Here is a 26,859-nt window from a genome sequence, read left to right as displayed (position 1 = left end):
CTGTGTAATGTTGCAAATAATACATTAATACTAAAATACTTCGGTTTTTCATACTAAACTGTTTTCACAACGAAATGTGTTATTCCTTCACTTGGCACAATGTCCATGATATTGTCATTGCTTGAAGTTTAAGAATAAATATTTCAAACCAATAATGTATCTCCCCATAATGTCATACGTCAGGAATATCCCCGCCGATTTCCTTTTACATTACATCTTTAGGTGACGGCATCCTGAGCGTGTTGTCATGACAACTTCCCTGTCTTTACTTTCATATATGGCAAGTCCTGGAGACGCAAGTGTGATGAACATGTATATGAAAATTATATGGATGTAGGCCTTATATCAGTACAATTAAAGTCACACCAATTCGAACGATATCGAGTATATTAAGCTTTCATAGTACACATTTTTATCAATTTTCACCAAAACCAACAATCTGGATATGTGAACCTTCATCACGAAATTCACATTGGATGGAAATTGTTTCTACTTGTCAAATAGTAATCATACATTCAGAATACTCCTTTGCTATTCGATGTTTGATGTTTTGTACGCGTATAATTTCGTTGAAATTACAGGAAAATAACGACTACAGAAAAACTTTCACAGCAATCAGCCAAACGCCCTCAAACAACAATTACGTTGTTCTTGCCCATTATGTAAAATCAACTTCTTCAATCTTGGACTTAATGTATATATTTGAATGTGTAATAAATCAATTTATTTCAATCCTGTCATTTTCTTCTTGAGAAAATCATTCGAGAAAGTGGTCAAAAGAAAAGGAGGTGTTTATGGCGCCAAGTGTTAATTATTTCTTCACTATTTACAAGTATTGATGTTCTGAAAAGAAACATTTGAAAATACGTTATTTTCTGCACGGCATTGGTTGTCAAGTAGTCAGAATAAAAATGACATCTAAAAACGGGAACCTGTTATTGAATATGAAGTGGTACGACTCCGCCGGTTGCTAGTTCATATCAAATGGACTTTTGTCGAATGAAACTGAAAGGACACACGCATGAAAAAGATCTTTAATTTCACGAAATCAAACATTTGACTCATTGCTCATGAACGGTGTAGCCTAAGTGTCGTCAAAGGATAATTACAACTATTGAATTGTTGAAACTCAAGAAAATGCTGTTTTTAAAACTGGTCTATAATTTGTTTTCGACTTTAATAATCTTTATACCGAGATACAACATTGACCTTTGCGAAAAAAATATACTGAACCTAAATAGGACAGTCCAATCGGTAGTATTGTCTTGAAGTAATTTTACACGGAAGGTCGGAGATCACATAATGGTTCAATGGTTTACTGTAATATCCAACTTAGAAGAAGCATCGTCCAGCGTGTCGAATGGTTTAAATAAGGGTGAGTGAATCCACCCCGGGTCTTCGGCGTGGCGAGCGAACGCTTGAACCACGACGCCAACATTGTATACAACATTAAAACCTCAAGGATTAAGTCCTTATGTCATAAGGACTTAATCCTTGATGATTTAATGCCCCTTAAGCAGACATGTCCGAATGAAGAAAACTTATTTTTACAAGCATCATTAATTACGGTTTTAAACTGCACATCGGGACAATAAAGGCCTAAGACGTTTGTGTATTAAATAATCATATATGTCACGATCATTCCTAATAAATGGCGAAATGCTTTCATGACTGCCATACGAAAAGTCACTAATCTAGTAAGTAGATCTAGTAAATTAGCCATGCTACGTTCCATGCTACAACTGTTCGTAAAGGCCGCTGTCCAATGTCAGACGCTTGCACATGGGAAATAACATCACCAAACCACCAGCTGTGCTTTTACAAATTGAAACAACAACTATTCCGCATCAGCATATTTTTCAGTAGGTCAGCATCCAAGATTGACAAGCGCTTCTTTAAGTGTTATTCCATAGAATGTTCCATATGCATTAGCAAGATATTCAATGGAGGTGATTTACTGTCGAGTCTATAGTCTGTCCAATCTCCGTAATCATGGTAAGTTTATAGTATCATTAAGAACAAATAGCTATCATGTGTAATGGTGGAGCAGTACTTCATCCATACTATATGGTAAATGCTTCAGTTAATCTATCATTTCGAATGTCTTATATAATCCTTGAATATAAAAGCCATCAAGAACATAACAGGCTGTCTGACCTTCCCGTTTTGAACAAGTAATAGCCATTGTGAGGAAGATTTGGATCTAACCGCACACATGGAGTAACGAAAACTAATAAAAATTACATAACGTATTGTATAATTCAGTGTAATAGTGTCCACTCTATTATAATAGATATCCTAGACCCATTCGCCACGATACCTTCATTAAAGAACTGATTTATCCACCTCCACTGCTCCTATCACTAACTTAGCACAGAATTTGTTTCGCTCGTGAGAGTAATTTGATTTGACATTTATTTTAACGTTGGGCTCAATAGGAAGAAATGGCAATGAATTGGTCCAGGGTGTTCAGCATAGTAACATTGAGATATATTACAGTGGGTAAGCGAGGATGAAGCCATTGGTTGTTTCAATACTGTGTTCCCCAGGTTGGTGCAGAGGTGAGTGTGTTTCGTCCTGGGGTTTTGACATTAGGATTCTTTTGTTTTGGATACGTTGAAAATTGTTATCCACCATTGAGTTGTTCTGTCGCCGGACTGTTTAAGGCGAAGTGCAGTTGGTGCTAATGTTTGCATTATGCTGGTGAACATTCAAAACTGGCATTGTGTTCCATTGTATTTCGCGTGAAAATATAAGCCAATAGCGTATAGCCTTATGTTGTTGTTTTTGTTGTTGTTTAACGCCGCACTCAGCAATATTCCAGCTATATGACGGCGGTCTGTAAATAATTGAGTCGGGACCAGACAATCAATCGATTGACATCATGAGCATCGATCTGGGATACTGGGATACGATGACATGCATCAACCAAGTCAGCGAGCCTGACCACCCGATCCTGTTAGTCGCCTTTTACGACAAGCATAGTCGCCTTTTAACGGCAAGCATGGGTTGCTGAAGATCTATTCTACCCTGGATCTTCACGGGTCAAAGCCTTAGGGACAAGGATATGAATCTTACAGTAAATATAAGTGTTGCATGTTGGCTTGATACCAGACATACAGTTTGACATTTAGTTTAAAGGCGAGCCATTTCATATCAAGGCGTGGGTTGTCCAGAAACAAATGGAAAACATAAAAATAAAACTTTTAAAAAATCGTCAGCTAAATATGCTGGGTGTCCTGAAAAAGTGTAAAGAGAAATAACTTTAATTGCAGGATTGTCCTTTCACCGAAAAACTGTGTTTTGTAGCAGTGACCAAAACATATCCTGTCCCTCGCATAATTTCAATCCCAATGGCACATTTACTCATATGTACACAGATATATACCCCTAACGCTGTGATGAAGTTCACTGCGTAAACGATAACGATAACCATTAACCAATGGATAATACGATATGATTCTGAAGTCAGTTTTTGATGACTGAATGCATGGTACACACCACCCCTATCTTAGGAGTGGTGACGAATTTTGGGCGCTTTCCCCCATTTTCAATTTGTTTGGGAGGTTTGCCGATTTCGGTGCTGAATTGAAAGTTCACAGAAGGTAACCACTTCAAGAAAGGTACATATTGCACGTCCGAGATCAAAGGACAAGCGCCGGAATAATGGCACGATATGAGCTTTACCAAACTGTCAGTAAATACCACGAGGCAGTGTATTGTCTAATTCATATCCACAGAACCATTGTCCTTATAAGGTGGATGAAAATAACCATTCAGGAACTGATCCTGAAATCCTGGCATTTCCCGGAATCACCAAGCTTTTTTAACATGGCTATGGTTCCACGTAGGTGTAGTACTATGGAACTGTTCTAGCGGCAGTGGGTTACCTCACGACAATCTCAGGAGAGCCCTTGAATTGAAACAAGGATGTTATCTGGCTCTGAGATCTGGTAGCTGTGCGGAGGCATTCACGACAGTCTCAGCAGAGGCTTTGGATGATAACAAGAATGTTATCTGGCTTTGAGATCTGGTTGCTGTACGGAGGTATTCAGGACAATCTCAGTAGAGGCTTTGGACGACAACAAGGATATATAGTTCTTTGATCTGGCTTTTCACAGAGGCCGAACACCTTCCTTGTGGTATCTGATCCAGCTGTCAATGACCTATTACCAAGAGTTATCCAGGAGTCTAAAGCTCAATACATCCCTGTGTAGAGTTGCGACCCTTAACTGTGCCAGGATCCGCTGACCATGAGTGGTTTCTGTGACCTGTGATACATTTCTCACCATTAAAATGACACGCCATGGCACGATTGAAATAATATTTAAAGCGTCGTAAACTAATCCACCATCTCAATGATGATTAAAAATAGTATCAGACCAACTGTCTGTTACTACACAAGTGTTAATAATATTAAATCAGTTGTCCAGGCTATTGAACTGCTGTTAATCAAAATGGTTCCATTCTTATTGCCATATTACGAGGGCTGGTCAAAAGTTCAAAGTCTGACTAGCTTTCAACTATGGGCCATATCAAAGTGAACTAGTCAATGTAGTACATTGTTTGAGTTGTTCATTGTAAGTGCATTTGGTCTGTTTAGGCCATATGTATATTAGTGACGGCCACTTGAACATGATTGGAGTCCAAATGGACAAAGAAATGGAAAAGAACGAGTACCGAGCACTCATCAAGTTTTTGACTTTAGAGAAAAGTACTCCCCAAAAATTCAGGACCGCATGTCACAAGTGTATGGGGAGAAGTGCCCGAGCTCTTCCACTGTGAAACATTGGGCAGCTATGTTTAAGGCTGGGAGAACAAGCCTTGATGATGACCCTAGGTCTGGACGTCCCTCAACTTCCATCAGTGAAGATTCAATCAAGGAGATAGAAAAACTTATACTATCAAGTAGACATATTATCATTGCTGAGCTTAAGGAAAACACATGTCTAAGCCACTGATCCATTGGAACTATTATTCATGAACATTTACAGATGAATAAGATATCTGCTCGTTTGGTGTCCAGAGCTGACATTGCCAGAGAACGTTTAGCGCTAATTGATGAGGATTTCGTCAAAATCAAGAAGAGATTACTAACGGGTGATGAAACATGGATCTATCCCGAGTCAAAACGTCCATCCATGGAATAGCAAAATTCCACTTCTCCGGCACCAAAGAAATTCAAGTCTTCAAGATCAGTGAAGAAAGTTATGCCCATTGTAATCTGTGATGCAAAGGATGTGATCTTTATTGATTACTTAGAAAGTCAAAAGGTGATTACCGGTGCCTACTATGCTGATTTGCTTCATCGCCTGAGAGATTCTATCAAAGAAAAGCGGCGAGGAATGCTGACTGCTGTAGTTCTATGTTATCATGACAATGCCTCTCCTCACACCTCTAGACTTGCAAAGGCTGCTGTGCGACAATGTGGGTTCGAAGAACTTCCTCATGCCAACATGGCACCGAGTGAGTTCCACCTGTTTCCTAAACAGAAACAACACCTTCGTGGAAAGCGCTATGATGACAACAATAGCCTCAAAGCTGCCGTAAATGGGTTTTTCACGGTTGCTTCAGAAAACTGTTTCCTGAATGGAATTGAAAAGCTTCACTATCGACACGAGAAGTGTATTGAAAAACAGTGAGATTATGTTGAGAAATAAAATTAAAAACACCTTCACAATTGTTTGTTTTGTTTGTTTGGCTCAGAACATTTTGACCAGCCCTCGTATTTATGTTGGATTCCTGGTGGAGCTGAACACTGTGATGCTGTAATAGGAAGCGTTACATGATATTGGAAATTGTACCAGCTAATCCCACTGCCAAACAGACTTCAACCACCTACCTCCAGGGACAAGACCCGTCATGGAACCAGGCCTGTGGTAGACAATAATGTTTCCGAGGTATGAATCGATCATTCTACGTTGCCCCAAGTGTTGACAAACGCATAAATATTTAAATGTCAATATAATAATAAACGACACAAATGGCTTGCTAAAACCTGCTCAGTTTTTATTACCTAATGAGTAATACATTGTATCAAATTTAGCTTCAAGTCTGTTGTAGAATGACCAGCAACTGAATATAGTACAGTGTTAATTATAGACACCGAGTCCCCATCAAATATTGATGAAACATCATGTCCCCAATCGGTGTGCAATACATTCTTTGGAATAAAAAACAGACAGAACAAAAAATGTTGGGATTTTATTAAGTTATATTTTCATGGAGAGGTTAGTGAAAGTGTAATTTCTGTCCCGTGTGACGTCCATGTCTGTGTTGATGGATAGAGGTAGTTTCAATATTCTCAGCGCACAATTCTTTGGATAAATATAGTGGTATTGGAAATCATGTAGTATTTGTCCGACATTTGTTTACATTGAAAGAATATTTTGTGAATTGGATATTTAACCTATTTTCTATTTAGCAAAAACTTCTTTTCTCAGCAAGGTTGTTATGTTCTGTTGCATATAAATAATATACATGATATAAATAATATGAATAATATAAATAATATAAATAATATGAAAAGCTTTCACTTTTCCCCAAAATGATACAACTTTGTAATACATCTTTTTTTCCGAACCATAAATAATACATGTTTTCAGGTTATTTGTTAATTACTGTGCCTCCTAAGAAATACCCTCAGTCCAATATATGATTTTAAATTACATTAGTACGGCAATATCATACAGATTACACCTCGTTGGCTTTCTGATTACCCCTTAGCAGACAAATCCTTTAATAAAACACAATAAAGATAAAATCAATCAGATGTCGACATTACATTATCTGGTTCAGCGATTGGCCAACCTGACGTCACTCCTAATAAGGATGGAGGAGTCCCTGACTAGTACAGCCCAGGGGTATTAATCTCATGCTATAAGTAGATCTTACTTTGGCAGAGTGGCACTGGTGAAAGTCAATATAATATTGGTAAGACCGGGTTTTATAAAATATTGTCACAATAGAGTCTTCCCGTTGCTCTCTATAATTACCTCCGCACTGACTCCGTTAATGTGCTTCCATGATGGAGGTATGAATGCATCTCCCGTTCAGTGACAGCAACTTCTGTTTAGGCGCATGTCCATATTGTTTTCTCATATACCTAATGGACACGTTTTTCATTACGACAACCACGGGCTGTGTTGACCCACGATGGGATGATTATTATTATAATGGACAGAGAGCAAAATCGGTGATTATCTCCCATTTCATGGTATTTCGGCTTCAAATTGTCAAAATACATTAGCGTCATGAGTGTTTCATGAACAGTATCATTGGCGTGGATATTGGAAGAATTCTTTATTTGTGACAAAAGATTATGCCCGATGCATTTCCTTTTTTGACTTGTATCATATGTTCCCGTGTTTTTTTCAGGTGAAAAATTGACTTGCATTTGCATGTGTTTGTGAAGGGTGTCTGTGGTGAGGCAAGATACGCACACCTTTTCGCGAACACCTGGTATCATTACTGTTTGATAGTGATTAATAAACACATGTTCATGATATAGTCAGAATCGTATAGTCGACTCTGCTTTTATCAGAACTTTCTTATGATTATGGAAAGGGTTTTGTCGCTTTTATTTACTCCAAGGATCATGCTTGATGACATAAAGTTGGTCTCTAGTTCCTGCAGTGGTAACGTCGTTGATGGCATAGAGTTTATTTAGAATTAATGAATAAACAACTTCATAACTACAATCGGGGACAATTACATCACTTGCTTGAATGTGTTAGAATATACACGGAAAGGTCGCCTCAATTGTATTAAAGAGGTTGTTTATCTGCGTGAACTTGTCGACATTAAGCTAGTCTACAATCCATGCAGTGTAAATGCCCTTCGGTTTGATGATACCTTAAGCGTACACGAAAACGGGGGATGGGGGTGTGTGGGGGTGGTGGTGGGGGTGGGGGTGGGGGGTGGGGGGGGGGTGGGGGTGGGGTGGGAGACTGCAGACCGCCTCACTCAGCAATATATTCCAGTCATATTACGGTGGTCTGTAACTAATAGAGTCTGGAGAGATTGACATTATTAGCATCGATCCACGCAACTGGGATGCGATGACATGGATCAACCAAGTCAGCGAGTCTGACCACCCTATTCCGTGAGTCGCCTCTTACGACAAGCATAGTGGCCTTTCACGGCAAGTATGGGTTGCTGAAGACCTTTTCTACCCCAGATCTTCACAGATCTACTGGCATTAAGACGAAGTCTGAACACCTAGGCTCCGTTCCACAAAGTGATCTTAGCACGAATTTGATCGTAACTGCCATACTATAACATCCTAGGCTTACGAGCATCTTACTGCTAAGATCGCTTTTTGGAACGGGGCTTAGATCCCTATTATAATCAACTCTGATAACAAATATGAGATTCTGGGGAGCTATACCCACATACCTTGACGACATATAGTATGTGTGACTGATCTTGATGATCTTTTACACTCGGTTAACTCGGGAAGACGGGTTTTTACGTTCTGTCTGAAAAATGGAAATTTTCGGCAAGTCAAGCCTGTTCGATAGTCAGGGCATCTCGCGATCTTCACTTCAGTATATAAGCTCTATGGGGTCAGGTAGGTGTGTGCACGAGACGCTGTACCGCTGTCATATATAAGTTTTTATTCCTCCAAAGGAGAGTACAATATGCAGGGCAAGGTATGGAAAAATATTTAGAGGACTAGATACATGTTTTAAAGTTCAGGAGTTGATGCGAATGCTGAAAGGTGCTGTATTACAGTCTTTGCATAGTTTATTGTATCTATCTTCTGGCAGAGGAAGTGGAGGTCTGCACGAGAGCAGAGAACACACAGATCACAGTCATTTTTACTGTGGAGACCCCACGCTCACTTCTACAGGACTACAGTCTATAATGTCCATCCAGAGACTGTCACGTATATGTGTACGGTTCCCACATATGGGGAACAAAACGTGGTACAAGACAGAATTTCAGTCAAATAGTGTTTCGGCAGGGGTTATGTAACTTGTTTACACTTTCTCTCGCCCACATTAAGTCTGGACCTGATTGAAACTATTCTTCTCACGTCATTGACGCTGTTAAGTGTTGATTAGCCATCGAAACGAAACTAGCACCACGGGGCTTCATTTGACAGGTATGGCTTCACGACACCGTTCAAAATTGGTATCGCTATACCGCACCTGTGTTTTGTTACGCGATGTTTTAGATATTTCCCTAGTTATATACCAATGGTGGAGGGTAGCATGACGAGTGTTTACACCGAAAATAATCAATTATTTTTCTGAGGTAAATCAAAATATTTTTATTGAAGAAAATTATTACGTGGAAATGGAAAATAACGGGGTGTATAAACAAAATGTAATTACTAGTAACTGGTTTGGCTCAAGTTGCATAAATGAACGTACGACCAAGGAATCAACGTAATCACATGAGATGTTAAGGTCCCCAGTACACCATGGCAGTCGATAGATTGTTACAATGTATGGCACACCTGATTTTGTGCAGTTGTTTCTCGACGTCGTGGACGAGTGTGCTTGCCCTTTTTACGCCTCTTTTAGAAATATTCCAGCAATATCACGACGGGGGACGCCAGAAATTGGCTTGGCACATTGTACCGGTTTGGCGAATCGAACCCGGGTCTTCGGCGTGACGAGCGAACGCTTTAACCACTAGGCAACATCATCGCCCCTACTTCGTTGACGACTCGCCGTGATATGACTGAATTATCGCGGCGTTGTAAACTTTAACTCGTTTATTTTCGACACTAATACCATGTTATTTAAGAAATAAACGACGAGTGGGAGTTGTTCATCGTACAATAAAACATTGCAGGAAGAATAATCAATGACTCCCTCAATAGAATCCGATTTCGGCAACGTCGGACAAGTCCATTTTGTGCACAGGTGGGTATTTCCCGCATATTCTCACAATCCTCACGTCGATTACCTGTATCATTTCTCCAATAGAGATTGTCATATCTCTCCTGCTTTTGGATGCGATGGTTCGGCCTTCGCTTTTATCTGCGTTGCCCAACTACATCTATGGGAAACTACTCGCTAGACACTCCCCTCTCAAGTAACGTCGTCATATATACGACGTCATCAAGTTGCGAGCGCATGCTCGAATCTTCAGAAATGACGTCATGATAGAATAACGTTTTATCGTGAAATAAACCACGCTTCGTTCTTTATCGTTCTTTGCGATTTATCGCGTAGCTATCTTATATTGGCTTAGAATCGATACAATGATTTCTGGTCCTGGCTGAATAAAGCATTTCCAACCCTAATACGTGTACAGCTGACGGCGGACTGACTGTATTCAATGATTGAAGATATGGGTTATATGCTGGGACACTATGTCAGTAACAAACTGCCCTGACTGCAGAAGTGAGCTGGACAGGTGGCATGCCCGGATGTGTCAGTGAACCCGGATCTTTTGTAGGTATTCATTCATTGCGTTTCAGGAAACACATACCTATTTTGTCTCCGAATGAACTGGAGATAAATGCATCAGTAATCTGAAGGAACGCAGCTCTCTGTGTGTTTGACGACGACTGTACAAATACGGAACAGGAAGCAGGGTACGGTTCATGGGGGTGGGAGGTGATGTGATACATAACTTCAGCCATACCCACACCGCGACCTCCCCGCACCACACCACACCCATACCCAAGACCACGACCTCCCCACACCACACCACACCCATACCCAAGACCACGATCTCCCCGCACCACACCACACCCATACCCAAGACCACGATCTCCCCACACCACACCACACCCATACCCAAGACCACGATCTCCCCGCACCACACCACACCCATACCCAAGACCACGATCTCCCCGCACCACACCACACCCATACCCAAGACCACGATCTCCCCGCACCACACCACACCCAAAAGCAAGACCACGATCTCCCCGCACCACACCACACCCATACCTAAGACCACGATCTCCCCACACCACACCACACCCATACCCAAGACCACGACCTCCCCACACCACACCACACCCATACCCAAGACCACGATCTCCCCGCACCACACCACACCCAAAAGCAAGACCACGACCTCCCCACACCACACCACACCCATACCCAAGACCACGACCTCCCCGCACCACACCACACCACACCCATACCCAAGACCACGACCTCCCCACACCACACCACACCCATACCCAAGACCACGATCTCCCCGCACCACACCCATACCCAAGACCACGACCTCCCCACACCAAACCACACCCATACCCAAGACCACGACCTCCCCACACCACACCACACCCATACCCAAGACCACGACCTCCCCACACCACACCACACCCAAAAGCAAGACCACGATCTCCCCGCACCACACCACACCCATACCCAAGACCACGATCTCCCCGCACCACACCCATACCCAAGACCACGACCTCCCCGCACCACACCACACCCATACCCAAGACCACGACCTCCCCACACCACACCACACCACACCCATACCCAAGACCACGACCTCCCCACACCACACCACACCCATACCCAAGACCACGATCTCCCCGCACCACACCCATACCCAAGACCACGACCTCCCCACACCACACCACACCCATACCCAAGACCACGACCTCCCCACACCACACCACACCCATACCCAAGACCACGACCTCCCCACACCACACCACACCCATACCCAAGACCACGACCTCCCCACACCAAACCACACCCATACCCAAGACCACGATCTCCCCGCACCACACCACACCCAAAAGCAAGACCACGACCTCCCCACACCACACCACACCCATACCCAAGACCACGACCTCCCCACACCACACCACACCCATACCCAAGACCACGATCTCCCCGCACCACACCCATACCCAAGACCACGACCTCCCCACACCACACCACACCCATACCCAAGACCACGACCTCCCCGCACCACACCACACCCAATAGCAAGACCACGATCTCCCCGCACCACACCACACCCATACCCAAGACCACGACCTCCCCACACCACACCACACCACACCCAAAAGCAAGACCACGATCTCCCCGCACCACACCACACCCATACCCAAGACCACGACCTCCCCGCACCACACCACACCCAAAAGCAAGACCACGATCTCCCCGCACCACACCACACCCATACCCAAGACCACGACCTCCCCACACCACACCACACCACACCACACCCAAAAGCAAGACCACAATCTCCCCGCACCACACCACACCCATACCCAAGACCACGATCTCCCCGCACCACACCACACCCAAAAGCAAGACCACGATCTCCCCGCACCACACCACACCCATACCCAAGACCACGATCTCCCCGCACCACACCACACCCAAAAGCAAGACCACGACCTCCCCGCACCACACCCAAAAGCAAGACCACGATCTCCCCGCACCACACCACACCCATACCCAAGACCACGATCTCCCCACACCACACCACACCCAAAAGCAAGACCACGACCTCCCCACACCACACCACACCCATACCCAAGACCACGACCTCCCCACACCACACCACACCCATACCCAAGACCACGATTTCCCCACACCACACCACACCCATGACCACGATCTCCCCGCACCACACCACACCCATACCCAAGACCACGACCTCCCCACACCACACCCATACCCAAGACCACGACCACCCCGACAACAACACCAAAATTGCACACCCACACCCACACCCACACCCACACCCTCACCCACACTGACAATCAAACACCACACAAACCCCCAATACCACACCAGTCCCCACAACCATACCAACCCCCACAACCATACCAACCCCCACAACCAAACCAAAATTGCACACCCACACTGACAACCAAACACCACACAAACCCCATATACCCCACCAGTCCCCACAACCACACCAACTTCCACAACCATACCAACCCCCACAACCAAACCAAAATTCCACACCCACACCCACACCCACACCCACACCCACACTGACAACCCAAATCCCACTGACACTCACAATCGCTACCACATCGAACTCAAAACCCATCCCATGCCATCACACGGGAACACCATGCTACCACACCTCCTACACCTATGGCGAGGCTCGACCCTGCTGTCGTTATGATGGGACCAGAGGGCCACTCAACCGCTCCTCAAACCCTGCCAACAATACACACACATCAGTTTCAGATGTGTACAGCAGGAATGCTAAACAATAGAAGGCACTACCATTCCGGTCAAAACAACAATAGACCAACCACAAATTGCAACAGAATGTTTTCGTTGATCCATATTTAACAAGCCCCCCTTAATATCATATCAAAGTTCCAACAAAATCTAAAAGGAGGAACTTTCCAAATTGAATCATCTTTACTATGGCGATTAACCAGCAGCGAGACTAAATGCCTAAGCTCCGGGGGTTCAATACCCCAAGATACTGGCTTGATCATTATGTGACGTAATATAATGATACAATCATGACTAGCTTTCCTTAAGTATTTCTAGAGTTTGTTGTTTGATGTTGATTTTAATACCACAATATGAAAAAACGTAAAAAGCCTTTCCATAATCATCAGAAATAAAAGCAGCATCCGTTGCACGATTCGGCAAGATAATGAGCATGAGTGTATGAATCACTATCAAATAGAGATGATGAGAAGTGTTCCATAAGGTGAGTGAGTGGCTTCGCGATGAAGATGACAGCAGGCACGTCTCCTAGAGTAGGAAGCTGGTATGATGCCAATGGTTAAAACATCAAAGTTCAGAAGACATCAAATCGCGGATACAGCATTTTGAAAAATAAAACAGGTGTGGGATTTCGAACACAAGTTAACCCTTTTTCTTTGATGCTTAACGCCGCAATATTTCTGCTATATAATGAAGTCGGTCAGTGAATAATCGAGTTTCGAGAACGACAATCCAGTGATTGACAGCCTGAGGCTTGCGGTAATCAATTAAGATACGATGACATCCATCAACCAAGAAAGCGATCCTGACAACTTAGTCTCTTTTATTACCTCTTACCAACAGCAAGGGTTCCTGAAGAACAATTCTAACCAGGATCTTCACGGGTAACATTCAAGTGCTCAAGATAAATACAAATACACCAGACCCGTGAAAGACCGGGGTGGAATCAGTCTTCAGGAACCAATTCTTGAGGTAAAAGGCGACTATGCTTGTCGTAAGAGGCAACTAACGGGATCGGGTGGTCAGACTCACTGTTTTGGTTGATGCATGTCATCGATGCTCATGATGCCAATCACTGGATTGTGTGGTCCAGACACGATTATTTACAGACCGACGCTATATAGCTGGAATATTGCTGAGTGCGGCAAACAAAATACTTGATAAAATGCATGTATATGGGAAGTGCAATGGAGTCTTCATGCATGATCACGATCAGTTCTGGTCCGTGTTGGTCGGTGCTTGTCCGTGTTAGTCCGTACTGGTATGTGCTGGTCCGTGTTAGTCCGTGCTGGTCCGTGTTGGTCAGTGCTGATCCACTACCCTTCTGCCTCTCCTCTAATGATTCTGCATTGTGGATTAATTAGTAGAACGTTAGTCATGGTGACGTTATCATCACCAATTTGTTTATTTTCGTATATGAAATACAAATAAAGTATAGGATTGTTATTAACTATGGGACGATATATGATATACGTTTATCATTATACAAGTACCACAAGCTGCACCAAAACCAACACAAGAGCCGACCAATTATCCAAATTAGAACCTCATAAACAGACAGAACACAACGTACAAATAACATAGAATGGGATGTCGGTCAAGGCAGATTGAACGTTTCAAGGTAATGGTTGAAAATGGTTTGAAAACGTTAATGGTGATATTATGTTTTTTTATGAAACTGTTGATATTTTCAAAAGTGTTTGTAAGAAATTGAAAATAAATAGAAATATTTATTAAAAGACTGACATGTATATTTTTGTCGAATCCTACATTACATTAGAAAAAGTACATTTTCTTAGCTATATTTTTATGTACACTTTAGGTTTAGGGGTGAATGTCTCCACACTACACATGAACATATGCCACACTTACAACTTGTTAGTTCCTAAAATCCTGTCACAAATATCATTCAAATCCCTGTTTTTGTAAGTAAATCCCAATTAGCCTAAGACTCTTCAAGGTGAACTGGCCCTTGGGATCAACATGCACTTATGAACTCCACCCTGCTGTTCCGCTTATTTACGTCACGTGGTAATCTCGTAGAGCGCGTGGCCTCGAGAAGTGTGATATCGTCTGCCAATTAACGAGCAGACGATAGAATCCGGCTTTTATTCCAACAAACAGTAACCGTTACAATATCATATTAGTAGTCGGGGAGCGGCGCGGGCGAGTTGTAAAAGGTAGGCAGGCTTTCTTTGTGTCTTAATTGAGTCACCTGTGGATTCAGGGTTCGACCGTCTGCAGTCCTTGGGTCTGTTACACGGAGGTACCTAGAATAAGTAGATAGCATGAAGACGATCATGTTTGTTTGTTCTATCACGAGTTTCTCATGTTCTTTTGGTCTCAATGGTTATGGCGTTTATAGTTACAGACCTGTTTTGAATGAATACACAATGCCATTTAAGAAAGTGGTCAAATGTAACAAATGTTATATTTGGGATAACGCTTTCTTAGTAAAGTACAGATTCTCGTACTTTTTGGGGGTTGAGTCCCGTCCGGGATTCGAACCCACACTGACAGAGTGAGTCACCTAATCGCCAGCACACTTTAACCCCCCAAAGTACGAGATTCTGTACCTTACTTAGAAACTGTTTTGAATGACTAACTTGGGTTGATGTCATTCACGTAAAAAGACGGGCGTGCTATGACACAAGTTTTTTTAATCACAAACTGGGGCGGTCGGGTAGCCTAGTGGTTAAAGCGTTAGCTCGTCACGCCGAAGACCCGGGTTCGATTCCCGACATGGGTACAATGTGTGAAGCCCATTTCTGGTGTCCCCCGCCGTGATATTGCTGGAATATTGCTAAAAGCGGCGTAAAACCATACTCACTCACTCACTCACTAATCACAAACTTGTGTTGTATGTATACTATCTCTTACATGCCCTTGGGCATATTTTGTTAGACAATTCCAATCTCATTGCTTTCCCCTTCTTACCCCCATGAGAGAGAGTTGTCGTCACCCTACCTGTAGCTTGGCATTGAGGGGACAAAACAAGGACTGGTCAATATGTTGTGTCAGAGTGGGGTATCCATGTTAAACTATGGCACGGTATATGATAAGTATTAGTCCGGACTAGTACTAGCGCACGCACACACGCAAACGCACACGCACTGACACATTGTTGGCATGTTATCTCAGTGGGAAAGCACTTTAAAACCGGGATTACTCCGGACTAGCACAGGCGCGCGCACAGACAGGTGCATGTACGTCGCTATATAAGTTAATTATCTTTAACGTGACGTTAAATCCTATTTCACCCACCCAATATTTAATTAGATGATATTCAATCCTTATTTCATGGAATAAATGTTATTCTACCTGTTAACAATTGAGTGCAGCTATGACAGAAACCGTAATTAATGACTAACTGGTGTTGACGGTATACACTGCAACATACAACTTAATAATAACACAAACTGTTGTAAGGCAAACTTCGGTTCAAGCTTTACCAATTTGAAAACAAGCTTCGTTAATAAAAACACATTTACCAAAAAATAAATCAACACGATGAATTGATATATTGCATGTCCGGTCTCTTGTTTCTTTGGTCTCCTCAGTAAAGCTCATATTTCATCGCATAACGACAATGGCGCCTTTAACTATGGAATCCTAGAAGAGACATTTGTTGCTGTGTCGCATTGTCGCCCTTTGGTAAAATTATTCAAAGAGCGACAATGCAACAAAGTCCTTTGTACGATTCCGAAAATATCTTGAGCACGTGTTTATGAATCACTATCAAAAAGTGATGACACCAGGTGTTCGCGATAAGGTGAGCGTATCCTGCCACACCGGTGCCACCCGTCACAAACACATGCAAAGGAAAATCAGTTGTTCACGTGAAAAAAACAAGGGAACATATGGTACAAGTCAAAATAGGAAATTGCATCGAACATCATTGTTATCACTGGAATGTCAAATTTTGAAATGATCTCCACATGTCTACTCTAAAGTATTTCAAAAACTTTACTGAGGCCTTGAATGTTGTAACCTTATTATGATCAAACAACTTCTGAGCAAGAATCGTATGACGCTATTTGAAATCTTGTCTGAAAGAGCATGCTCGATTGTACCCAGAAGTTGCGAAATGTTACCAAAGGCTGGAGCTGCAGGAATATTGCTGACATAAAGGGAAAAAATAAGTTGACTATTAGAAAGTTGAAGACCTCCCTTGTGATACATTCTTGTGTCACTCTGAATCTTTATGCACAAATCTAAATGTGAAACAGACTGGGCGGTCCCACTGGTCACCTTTTTTTCTGGTTCAGGTCGATAAATCCGTGGAAAGAAATTGGCTATTTGATGGTTATTGAACGATATGAGATCATCGATGTACCTGAAGCTTAAGTGAACTTTCTTGGTCAGATTGCCTAGTTTTGACTTTGCCAAGACGAGCAGAACTTCCGATTCATATGCAATAAGAAACAGATCAGCACGAAGAGGGGCACCATTGGTGCCAATGTGGATGTCGCCTTCTTGCCTGAATGTCTTACCCCCAAAGTTTACAAAGATGTTATCAGTGAAGACGTCCAACATTTCGCATTTTGTTTTTTCAGTAAACTTCACATGGCATTTTCATGTTCAGTTTAAGCAACACATTGCTAGAACAGACAGAACGTGCACTTTCTTTCTCATTAAGGCAATATTTCTGACAACTAAACCTGTTTACAGTAAATAATACTATTACTTTGTCTCTAAGCCCGAACTCGATCTATCAATATTGCTTCAATGTTTGAGGTCTTGACTCCCTAATCATTTACTACAAACGTATACATCAAATGGTAAGACGTGAGCTTTTAACAGATCGATGTACACGCAATCCACAAATAAAACACTGAAGGGTGTATTCAGAACAGCGACAGCTGTCTCACAAGTGATGTGTGTTTTAGCTCGTAAACAATTACATTTTCGCATTGAAGTTAAACACTGCCTGAAGAAAGACTGTGTGTTGATTTATTCAATTCCAAGTAATGTATGGAACGGTATGCAGCTGTTGGAAGGGATGTTGTTTAAATTATAAAAGTACAGAGGATTATATATCATGTTGATTTGGTGGGATTGGATTCCTTCTTTGTTATCCTACGCATGTACCAACAAGTATCTATTGCACATACTCGTACGTAGTTGTAGTTTGGCATGTTTAACAAATTCAATAATTTGTGATCTGTTTCACGGTTTAATTCTCTTTCAAGTGGTATCATGTTGAATTGTTTGATAGGTATTACTTAGAAGTTGACGGAAGACAAAGTAGACACAATTTATGGTTAACCACTTCTTTAATTAAAACGTTGCCTTTACAGTAATTAATGAAGTTGTTATCTATAAATTGTGTCAACTTTTGTATCACGTCACTGAATTCAGGAAATAACATCGCGGGTAATGGGATATTCACGAAGTGCGAGGATCTTTATTCAGTTTCAATGTTGTTTCATTGGACCGACGACATGGATTTCGCCAAACCGTTATTTGCTTATTTCGATGATTATGACTTTCCCATGCATTCGACTACTAGAAACAGTATTCAAGAATGCGCAGGAGAATCGAGAAAGTGTGAGTATTAGATATTGCACTCTTATCTCTCAGACTCATAGTACCGTCTATTTTGGGAGTAATATCTCGAAGTGGTCTGTGAATTCCGCCAACTTGTTAATGATAATTGCCCCCGCGCATGAAGGTTCCGAGATCGATTCCTGATTATTGTAAATCAGTGACCAACACCGCTGCCCTCGGGGTGCCTTGTGGACTTGCACTAAAAACAATTCTCCCATCAACTTCATTGGATCCAACTAATACCAGAGTACCCTTCTCACTTTATCAACGTTTCTTATCAAACGTGATAGCACTTTCAATCTGCGGCTGCTTGCTCCTGCACATCGAGTGATTCTCTTGTCTTCATGGCGGGTGTATATTGACGGTAACGAGGTAATCTGTTACAGTATGTTGAATTACCACTGCAATCAGCGTTATAGCTTGGGCATGGTGTGTGTATAGTGCCCCACAAGCTGAAGTCGATGTCGGGGACGCCATGGGGAGTATTTACCCAATCATTGATCACATTTTGATGATTTATTGCATGTCAAACAAGGGTTAAATGTTAAACAGTAACTGATGTGAGGTCATCACTGGACATGTATGGGCACTTTATGAAGTTCGATTTGTGATATCTTCAATTTCGATGAATTCATACAGTCTGCTTGTTGCTCCTTTATAACGCAACGATGGTGATATATCTTGATCGTGTTAGTTGGCAACGACGGACGACGGACGGATACGTGTCCCGAATAGACATTCGTTGACCGCAATAGAAGCTGATAGTGGTCAGAATAGAGCTTCGGTGACGGCAACAGACGCTGATAGTGGTCAGAATAGACCTTCGGGGACTGCAACAGACGTTGATATGTTCCCAGAATAGACATTCGGTGACCGCAATAGAAGCTGATAGTGGCCAGAATAGACATTCAGGGACCGCAATAGAAGCTGATGAGTGTCCAGAATAGACATTCGGGGACGGCCACAGACGCTGATACGTGTCCCGAATAGACCTTCGGTGACCGCAATAGAAGCTGATAGTGGTCAGAATAGAGCTTCGGTGACGGCAACAGAAGCTGATACGTGGCCAGAATAGACATTCGGGGACCGCAACATACGCTGATACGTGGCCAGAATAGACATTCAGTGACGGCAACAGACGTTGATACGTGGCCAGAATAGACATTCAGTGACGGCAACATACGCTGATACGTGGCCAGAATAGACATTCAGTGACGGCACAGACGCTGATACGTGGCCAGAATAGACATTCGGGGACCGCAACAGACGCTGATACGTGGCCAGAATAGACATTCGGGGACCGCAACATACGCTGATACGTGGCCAGAATAGACATTCAGTGACGGCAACAGACGCTGATACGTGGCCAGAATAGACATTCAGTGACGGCAACATACGCTGATACGTGGCCAGAATAGACATTCAGTGACGGCACAGACGCTGATACGTGGCCAGAATAGACATTCGGGGACCGCAACAGACGCTGATACGTGGCCAGAATAGACATTCGGGGACCGCAACATACGCTGATACGTGGCCAGAATAGACATTCAGTGACGGCAACAGACGCTGATACGTGGCCAGAATAGACATTCAGTGACGGCAACAGACGCTGATACGTGGCCAGAATAGACATTCAGTGACGGCACAGACGCTGATACGTGGCCAGAATAGACATTCGGGGACCGCAACAGACGCTGATACGTGGCCAGAATAGACATTCGGGGACGGCAACAGACCCTGCTAAGTGGCCAGAATAGACATTCGAAAACAGCATCAAACGCTGATACGTGGCCAGAATATACTTTGGAGGATTGCAACAGACGCCGATTGTCTCCAGTAAACAAAGAGCGAAGTAGCTTTAAATATTACTCAGAGATAAATCAAATAGCACCTAATGACCCAAGCGCATGATAATTAAACCTGATTTGAGCAGGAGCCATTAAGTCAAAACATCCTTTTTCGTATGATAAGACAGTGAAATCAGAAATCCAACACCATGGACTCAAAACACCTAACTTTATAATGAAGGTGAACATGCATTAAACCAATCAGATGTAATTCGGATATGACCCTCGAGGTCTTGTAATGTATTTAACCCCTGTATCTTGAGCCCACGACCTCGTATACGATGTGAATGTACTGAAATGCCCCCTCTATGGGCCGAAACGCCCCCCTAAGCTACGGTCAAATGCAACATTCATCAAACAATGAAGCGTTCAAGTGGTACGTGTATCATGGGTCGACTCTTCAAACATCTTTATACAGGTGGTAATTTAAAGAGGGCATATGGACCACCAAGACTGGCCTATTCAATCTCCACACTATGTGAATCACGCGTGAACCTGGTGCCACCATCACTATGCGTCAGTGATGCAGACACATGGCTCGCTTGCATTATATTGGAAAGCCTGTTTGTATCTGCCATAAACACAGCCGCGGTATCTCAGTCAGTTCCACATGAAAGTTGTCTTGTCGTGGGCTTCCAAACCTACTTGCTGGCAAATGTAACCTCTCGTTAATGCTGTGATGATTTGTTTATACTTTAAATCAAATCTTGAAGGGTCTTGCGAGTCGGTTCTGAAAATCGTTAGTATTTCATCATGACGGAGGTGTACGGATGCGTCAACCTAATTCAGCTTGGTTACTCGTCATGAACATGACTAACTGTCCTCCCACATCAACTTTAGAAGCTTGCTGATTTGTTGGACTTCTTCGTTCTGGCGGAGACAGATATCTGGAGACGCTTCCTTTTGAATGTGTCCTCGTTTGATTCGTTTTGCATGACGGCTCTTGAATGTACACTGTCGTACAACCAACACGTTCCCGCATGTTCTAAAAGTTTCCTGGTTTCTTAGAACATAGTGGGGAAAAGTTGAGAGGATAGGTGTGTGGTTCAGTGACAGCTCGAGAAACGTGGAGAGGTTGATAATAAGACAGAGGCGAAGTAAGCGGTAAGTTTCATATTGACATAATGTTTTCAAATTGCATTTCAGATGGATTGATGGACATGTTTTTACTCATGATATAAAATCTGCCAACAGTAAGTGTACATTTGTTTGAATATGAACAAAGAAACACAAATAGGAAATATTTCGCTAGTGTCATCATTGATTTTCAGCGATCTATTCTTATCATTTTCACCGCTATTTTGCCTTTTACGCCCTATGGAGACTGTTTGGTTGGATAATCGGGACTGGTTATTCTCTGGCGTTGACGTTTTATATTTACTTTTTAAATTAACATCTGAAACGGGTATCTATTTGAAAGGGTAAAAGTCAGTATTCCAGTTATATCACGTCGTGCCAGCTTCAGGTGGGAGGAAGTCCCGGAGTTATGTAGGTCTCATACGTTCTCCACTTTTGTGAAACCCACGAGTCACGGGTATGGTGCTGACAAACCTGGAAAGACAATCGAGGCGAACCGGGATCTGAACCCAGATCATAGGTTTCTGGTATGCAAGGGACGCAGCTCTGCACAGCGAATCGCGGCGCTTCAGACGACTTGGCCACCTATGCACTGCTCAACCATAAGGGATGGTTCTGGACTTGTGGGATGTGTAAACGGCGACTATGCTTGTCAGAAGAGGCGACTAACGTGATCGGGTGGTCAGGCTCGCTGACTTGGTTGATGATTGTCATCATATCCAAATTGTGTGAATCGATGCTCATGATATCACTCACTGGATTGCCTGGTCCAGACTCGATTACTCACAGACCGCCGTCGTGAACACGTAACACAGGAAAGAGCATGTCAACAAATCGGTACTGAAGTACAATTTAACCCTGTTATTTCACTCACTGGTTATAAAAAAAAACAATGTCAGTGTACATATGCTCTTATGTTTGTAATCTATTTTATTCAAAAATTGATTCAATATTGTTGACATTAGTTTCGGTGAAATCGTGTGTGAGCTGATCGTCACATCAATGCATCGTTATTTATAGTAAACCAAAATAAGACATTGAATGGATACGTATATCATAAATGCCCCATGTCTGGCTGTTTGACTATTATGGATCAACATATTGTTTTCGCGATCGAAATAGCAAAACCGCGGGAAGCCTCAAACGGTTACACGTCAAATTGTTCAATACGTAAAACTTAACCGGCAATAATATTACAAAAGTGATACGCTTATGGTCATATAATAAGTAGTAAAATTAGCAACTTTAATTTCAAGATATTAGAACATACATTATTCCTGTTCAAATATATATATTTGGGATAAAACTTTCTTAGTAAAGTACAAATTCTTGTACTTTTTATGGTTGAGTCCCATCCGGGATTCGAACACACATTCGTTATCCCAAATATAACATTTGTTACATTTGACCACTTTCTAAATGTCATTGTGTAATCATATTATTCCTGGTATACGAATAATTCAGATACTATGGCTTCCGGCCATTGCAATAAAATTATTTTACTTCAACACTAGACTGATTATTACTGTCAAATGACACATGAATTAATAATTCGCTAGGTTATAGGTCGATGTCAAATGTCCAACTCGATAACGGTAAATGAGGAAAGAGCCACCCAATCATAACTGACGCCCACACAGATCATCAATAGTACCAATACCGTTACGTGATCCGATGTCAGGAATAATACTCGGAGTTGGAGTTGCTGACCCGCCAATGTTCCTGCAAATCTTGCCACTGTGTTTAGAAATTCAGTTTTTTGTCCAAAATTCCCATACGACTCTCACCATGCCAACGGTATTAAAAATTGCGATCCTGCAACTGTCCGCATCAGAAGGGGCAAGGATAGCGTTTTATGGCAGATTCTATCACATGAATCAATAAGTGTTTTTGTTTGAATCTGATCCAGATTGAATCGAGCTTTTGTAATAGTTTTCTGAAGGGAGGGAGTAAATGTGAAACTGTGCCGTGCAATTTGCAATCATCCAACTTCGTATCTGTGTTCCCCGGGAGCTCCAGATTTTGTATCAGCTTCAGAGGTTGGATGGCTCAGTGTCATGCGATTGTGTGTTTTTGTCCATCACATCTCATTTCGCTAATGTTTCTTTTGGGGTCTTTTAAGCCATTTTGGTAATGAGCTTAAGCTTCTTACTGTAACATTATATATGCATGCTTTGACGTATCATACGATTTATTTTACCAAGGGTAATGCATAATACCAAATTTTATATGATGAATATAAATTTGTTATCGTTCCGTTATCGATTGATTAACATTCGACTCATTAACCAACTCATAGCCAGAGGTACATAAAGAGACATGTCCAGATTCACACTGCTCCATGTCCAGATTCACACAGCTCCATGTCCAGATTCACACTGCTCCATGTCCAGATTCACACTGCTCCATGTCCAGATTCACACTGCTCCATGTCCAGATTCACACTGCTCCATGTCCAGATTCACACTGCTCCATGTCCAGGTTCACACTGCTCCATGTCCAGATTCACACTGCTCCATGTCCAGATTCACACTGCTCCATGTCCAGATTCACACAGCTCCATGTCCGGGTTCACACTGTTCCATGTCCAGGTCCACACTGCTCCATGTCCAGATTCACACTGCTCCATGTCCAGGTTCACACTGCTCCATGTCCAGGTTCACTCTGCTCCATGTCCAGATTCACACTGCTCCATGTCCAGGTTCACACTGCTCCATGTCCAGGTTCACTCTGCTCCATGTCCAGATTCACACTGCTCCATATCCGGGTCCACACTGCTCCATGTCCAGATTCACACTGCTCCATGTCCAGATTCACACAGCTCCATGTCCAGATTCACACGGCTCCATGTCCAGATTCACACAGCTCCATGTCCAGATTCACACAGCTCCATGTCCAGATTCACACTGCTCCATGTCCAGATTCACACAGCTCCATGTCCAGATTCACACTGCTCCATGTCCAGATTCACACAGCTCCATGTCCGGGTTCACACTGTTCCATGTCCAGGTCCACACTGCTCCATGTCCAGATTCACACTGCTCCATGTCCAGATTCACACAGCTCCATGTCCAGATTCACACTGCTCCATGTCCAGATTCACACTACTCCATGTCCAGGTTCACACAGCTCCATGTCCGGGTTCACACTGTTCCATGTCCAGGTCCACACTGCTCCATGTCCAGATTCACACTGCTCCATGTCCAGATTCACACTGCTCCATGTCCAGATTCACACAGCTCCATGTCCAGATTCACACTGCTCCATGTCCAGATTCACACAGCTCCATGTCCGGGTTCACACTGTTCCATGTCCAGATTCACACTGCTCCATGTCCAGATTCACACTGCTCCATGTCCAGGTTCACACTGCTCCATGTCCAGGTTCACTCTGCTCCATGTCCAGATTCACACTGCTCCATATCCGGGTCCACACTGCTCCATGTCCAGATTCACACTGCTCCATGTCCAGATTCACACAGCTCCAGGTCCAGGTCCACACTGCTCCATGTCCAGATTCACACAGCTCCATGTCCAGATTCACACTGCTCCATGTCCAGATTCACACAGCTCCATGTCCAGATTCACACAGCTCCATGTCCAGATTCACACTGCTCCATATCCGGGTCCACACTGCTCCATGTCCAGGTTCACCCTGCTCCATGTCCAGGTCCACACTGCTCCATGTCCAGATTCACACTGCTCCATGTCCAGATTCACACAGCTCCATGTCCGGGTTCACACTGTTCCATGTCCAGGTCCACACTGCTCCATGTCCAGGTCCACACTGCTCCATGTCCAGGTCCACACTGCTCCATGTCCGGGTTCACACTGCTCCATGTCCAGATTCACTCTGCTCCATGTCCAGATTCACACTGCTCCATGTCCAGATTCACACTACTCCATGTCCGGATTCAACCTGCTCCATGTCCAGATTCACACTACTCCATGTCCAGATTCACACAGCTCCATGTCCGGATTCACACTGCTCCATGTCCGGATTCACACTACTCCATGTCCAGATTCACATTGCTCCATGTCCGGATTCACACTGCTCCATGTCCAGGTTCACCCTGCTCCATGTCCAGATTCACTCTGATCCATGTCCAGATTCACTCTGCTCCATGTCCAGATTCACACTGCTCCATGTCCAGATTCACACTACTCCATGTCCAGATTCACTCTGCTCCATGTCCAGGTTCACCCTGCTCCATGTCCGGATTCACTCTGCTCCATGTCCAGATTCACACTGCTCCATGTCCAGATTCTTGTCTGAACCATGTCTGAACATTCACTCTGGAACTGTGACTGTAGCAGTCTCAATCAGGAATCTTAAATCTCAACAATGATGTTTAAGTCTGATGAACCATAGCTGTACAAGTCTGAATCATCACTGTGGATTACCTGCATTCAAATGTTATTCTTTCAACAAATTTAGCTGATTACAATTGCCAAGTTTCGTTATTTTGTCTTCCTACAGCATTGGGGAGGGGCTCTTGTAAATGAGTGTTCAGCCAATCCCTCTTGTCTATCATACAGACCCTGAAACAAATATATAAAATACAACGTATGCAAGTCCATAATGTTTGGCAAGCCTAGATTACTGCAGTATCAGACACAGTATAGTTATATTAAGACCTTATAGCTATAGAGTCATAGCTGAACGGAATTGCATAACAAGAACGGACGTCAGTTGATTATACGTTCTAGCAGTAATACTGGCCTCTGACAAGGAGGCAGATAGTATCGGGAAAGTTGCCTACTCGGGTGACATGGCTGATCCCGCGTGACGGGAGGTGAGATTTAGTTGCGTGAAGGGATTGCTCCTTCATCCTTTGTGTCGAAAACAAACAAGATGTCTGGTCACGGCTTTGCATCAGAGTTTTAAAGGTACGTGTTTGGATGTAACTCAAGACAAACAACGAACCAGAGCGTGCTTCAACATGAGGGGATTTCCTTCCGTTCTTTGAACTGGAATCTTTACATTGTTGGTTTAGACAGGTGTCGGACATCTAAATGGGGTTATCTTTCAATACTTCAGTGTCCCGTTTATACACACATTCACCTATAAAGGTAGTACATTCATGACAAAGACTGAACGTTCCAGCATATAGGTGATTGTTAAGCATTGTTAAAGTTGGTACATTCATATATTATGGAACGTGTGTGTTGTACCCAGAGAGGAAATACGGGCACTAATTCCCTCGTCGTTCTGGGTGTGAAATGTAATTACCGTGGGCA

The 26,859-nt window shown here is 43.1% G+C and overlaps 2 protein-coding genes across 3 annotated transcripts in view; both read left to right on the top strand.

The window, feature by feature from the left end:
- LOC124130090 (galanin receptor 2a-like) overlaps window positions 1–26,859 on the top strand; it is a 71,074-nt gene that overhangs the window by 15,820 nt on the left and 28,395 nt on the right. The window contains exon 1 of one of the 2 annotated variants that reach the window (XM_048400921.1): window positions 21,398–21,646. The exons of the other annotated variant lie outside the window; for it this stretch is intronic. The gene's annotated coding sequence lies outside the window, so the exon portion shown is untranslated. Of the gene's footprint in view, window positions 1–21,397; window positions 21,647–26,859 lie in introns of those variants that run through there. 2 annotated transcript variants of the gene reach the window in all.
- Window positions 10,565–12,703, top strand: LOC124140199 (mucin-2-like). Its single transcript, XM_048401031.1, has one exon. It carries the CDS (start codon window positions 10,565–10,567, stop codon window positions 12,701–12,703), a length of 2,139 nt encoding a protein of 712 aa, XP_048256988.1.

This window comes from Haliotis rufescens, unplaced genomic scaffold (genome assembly GCF_023055435.1).
Source record: "Haliotis rufescens isolate VD_foot unplaced genomic scaffold, xgHalRufe1.0.p SCAF_20, whole genome shotgun sequence".
Taxonomy (NCBI): Eukaryota; Metazoa; Mollusca; class Gastropoda; order Lepetellida; family Haliotidae; genus Haliotis; species Haliotis rufescens.
Note: the sequence above shows the minus strand (reverse complement) of the source record. Positions and strands in the feature narration are given on the sequence as shown.

What these genes read in the sequence shown, in the direction of transcription:
- LOC124140199 (XM_048401031.1), top strand. Translation starts at nt 10,565, where the DNA reads ATGGGGGTGGGAGGTGATGTGATACATAACTTCAGCCATACCCACACC.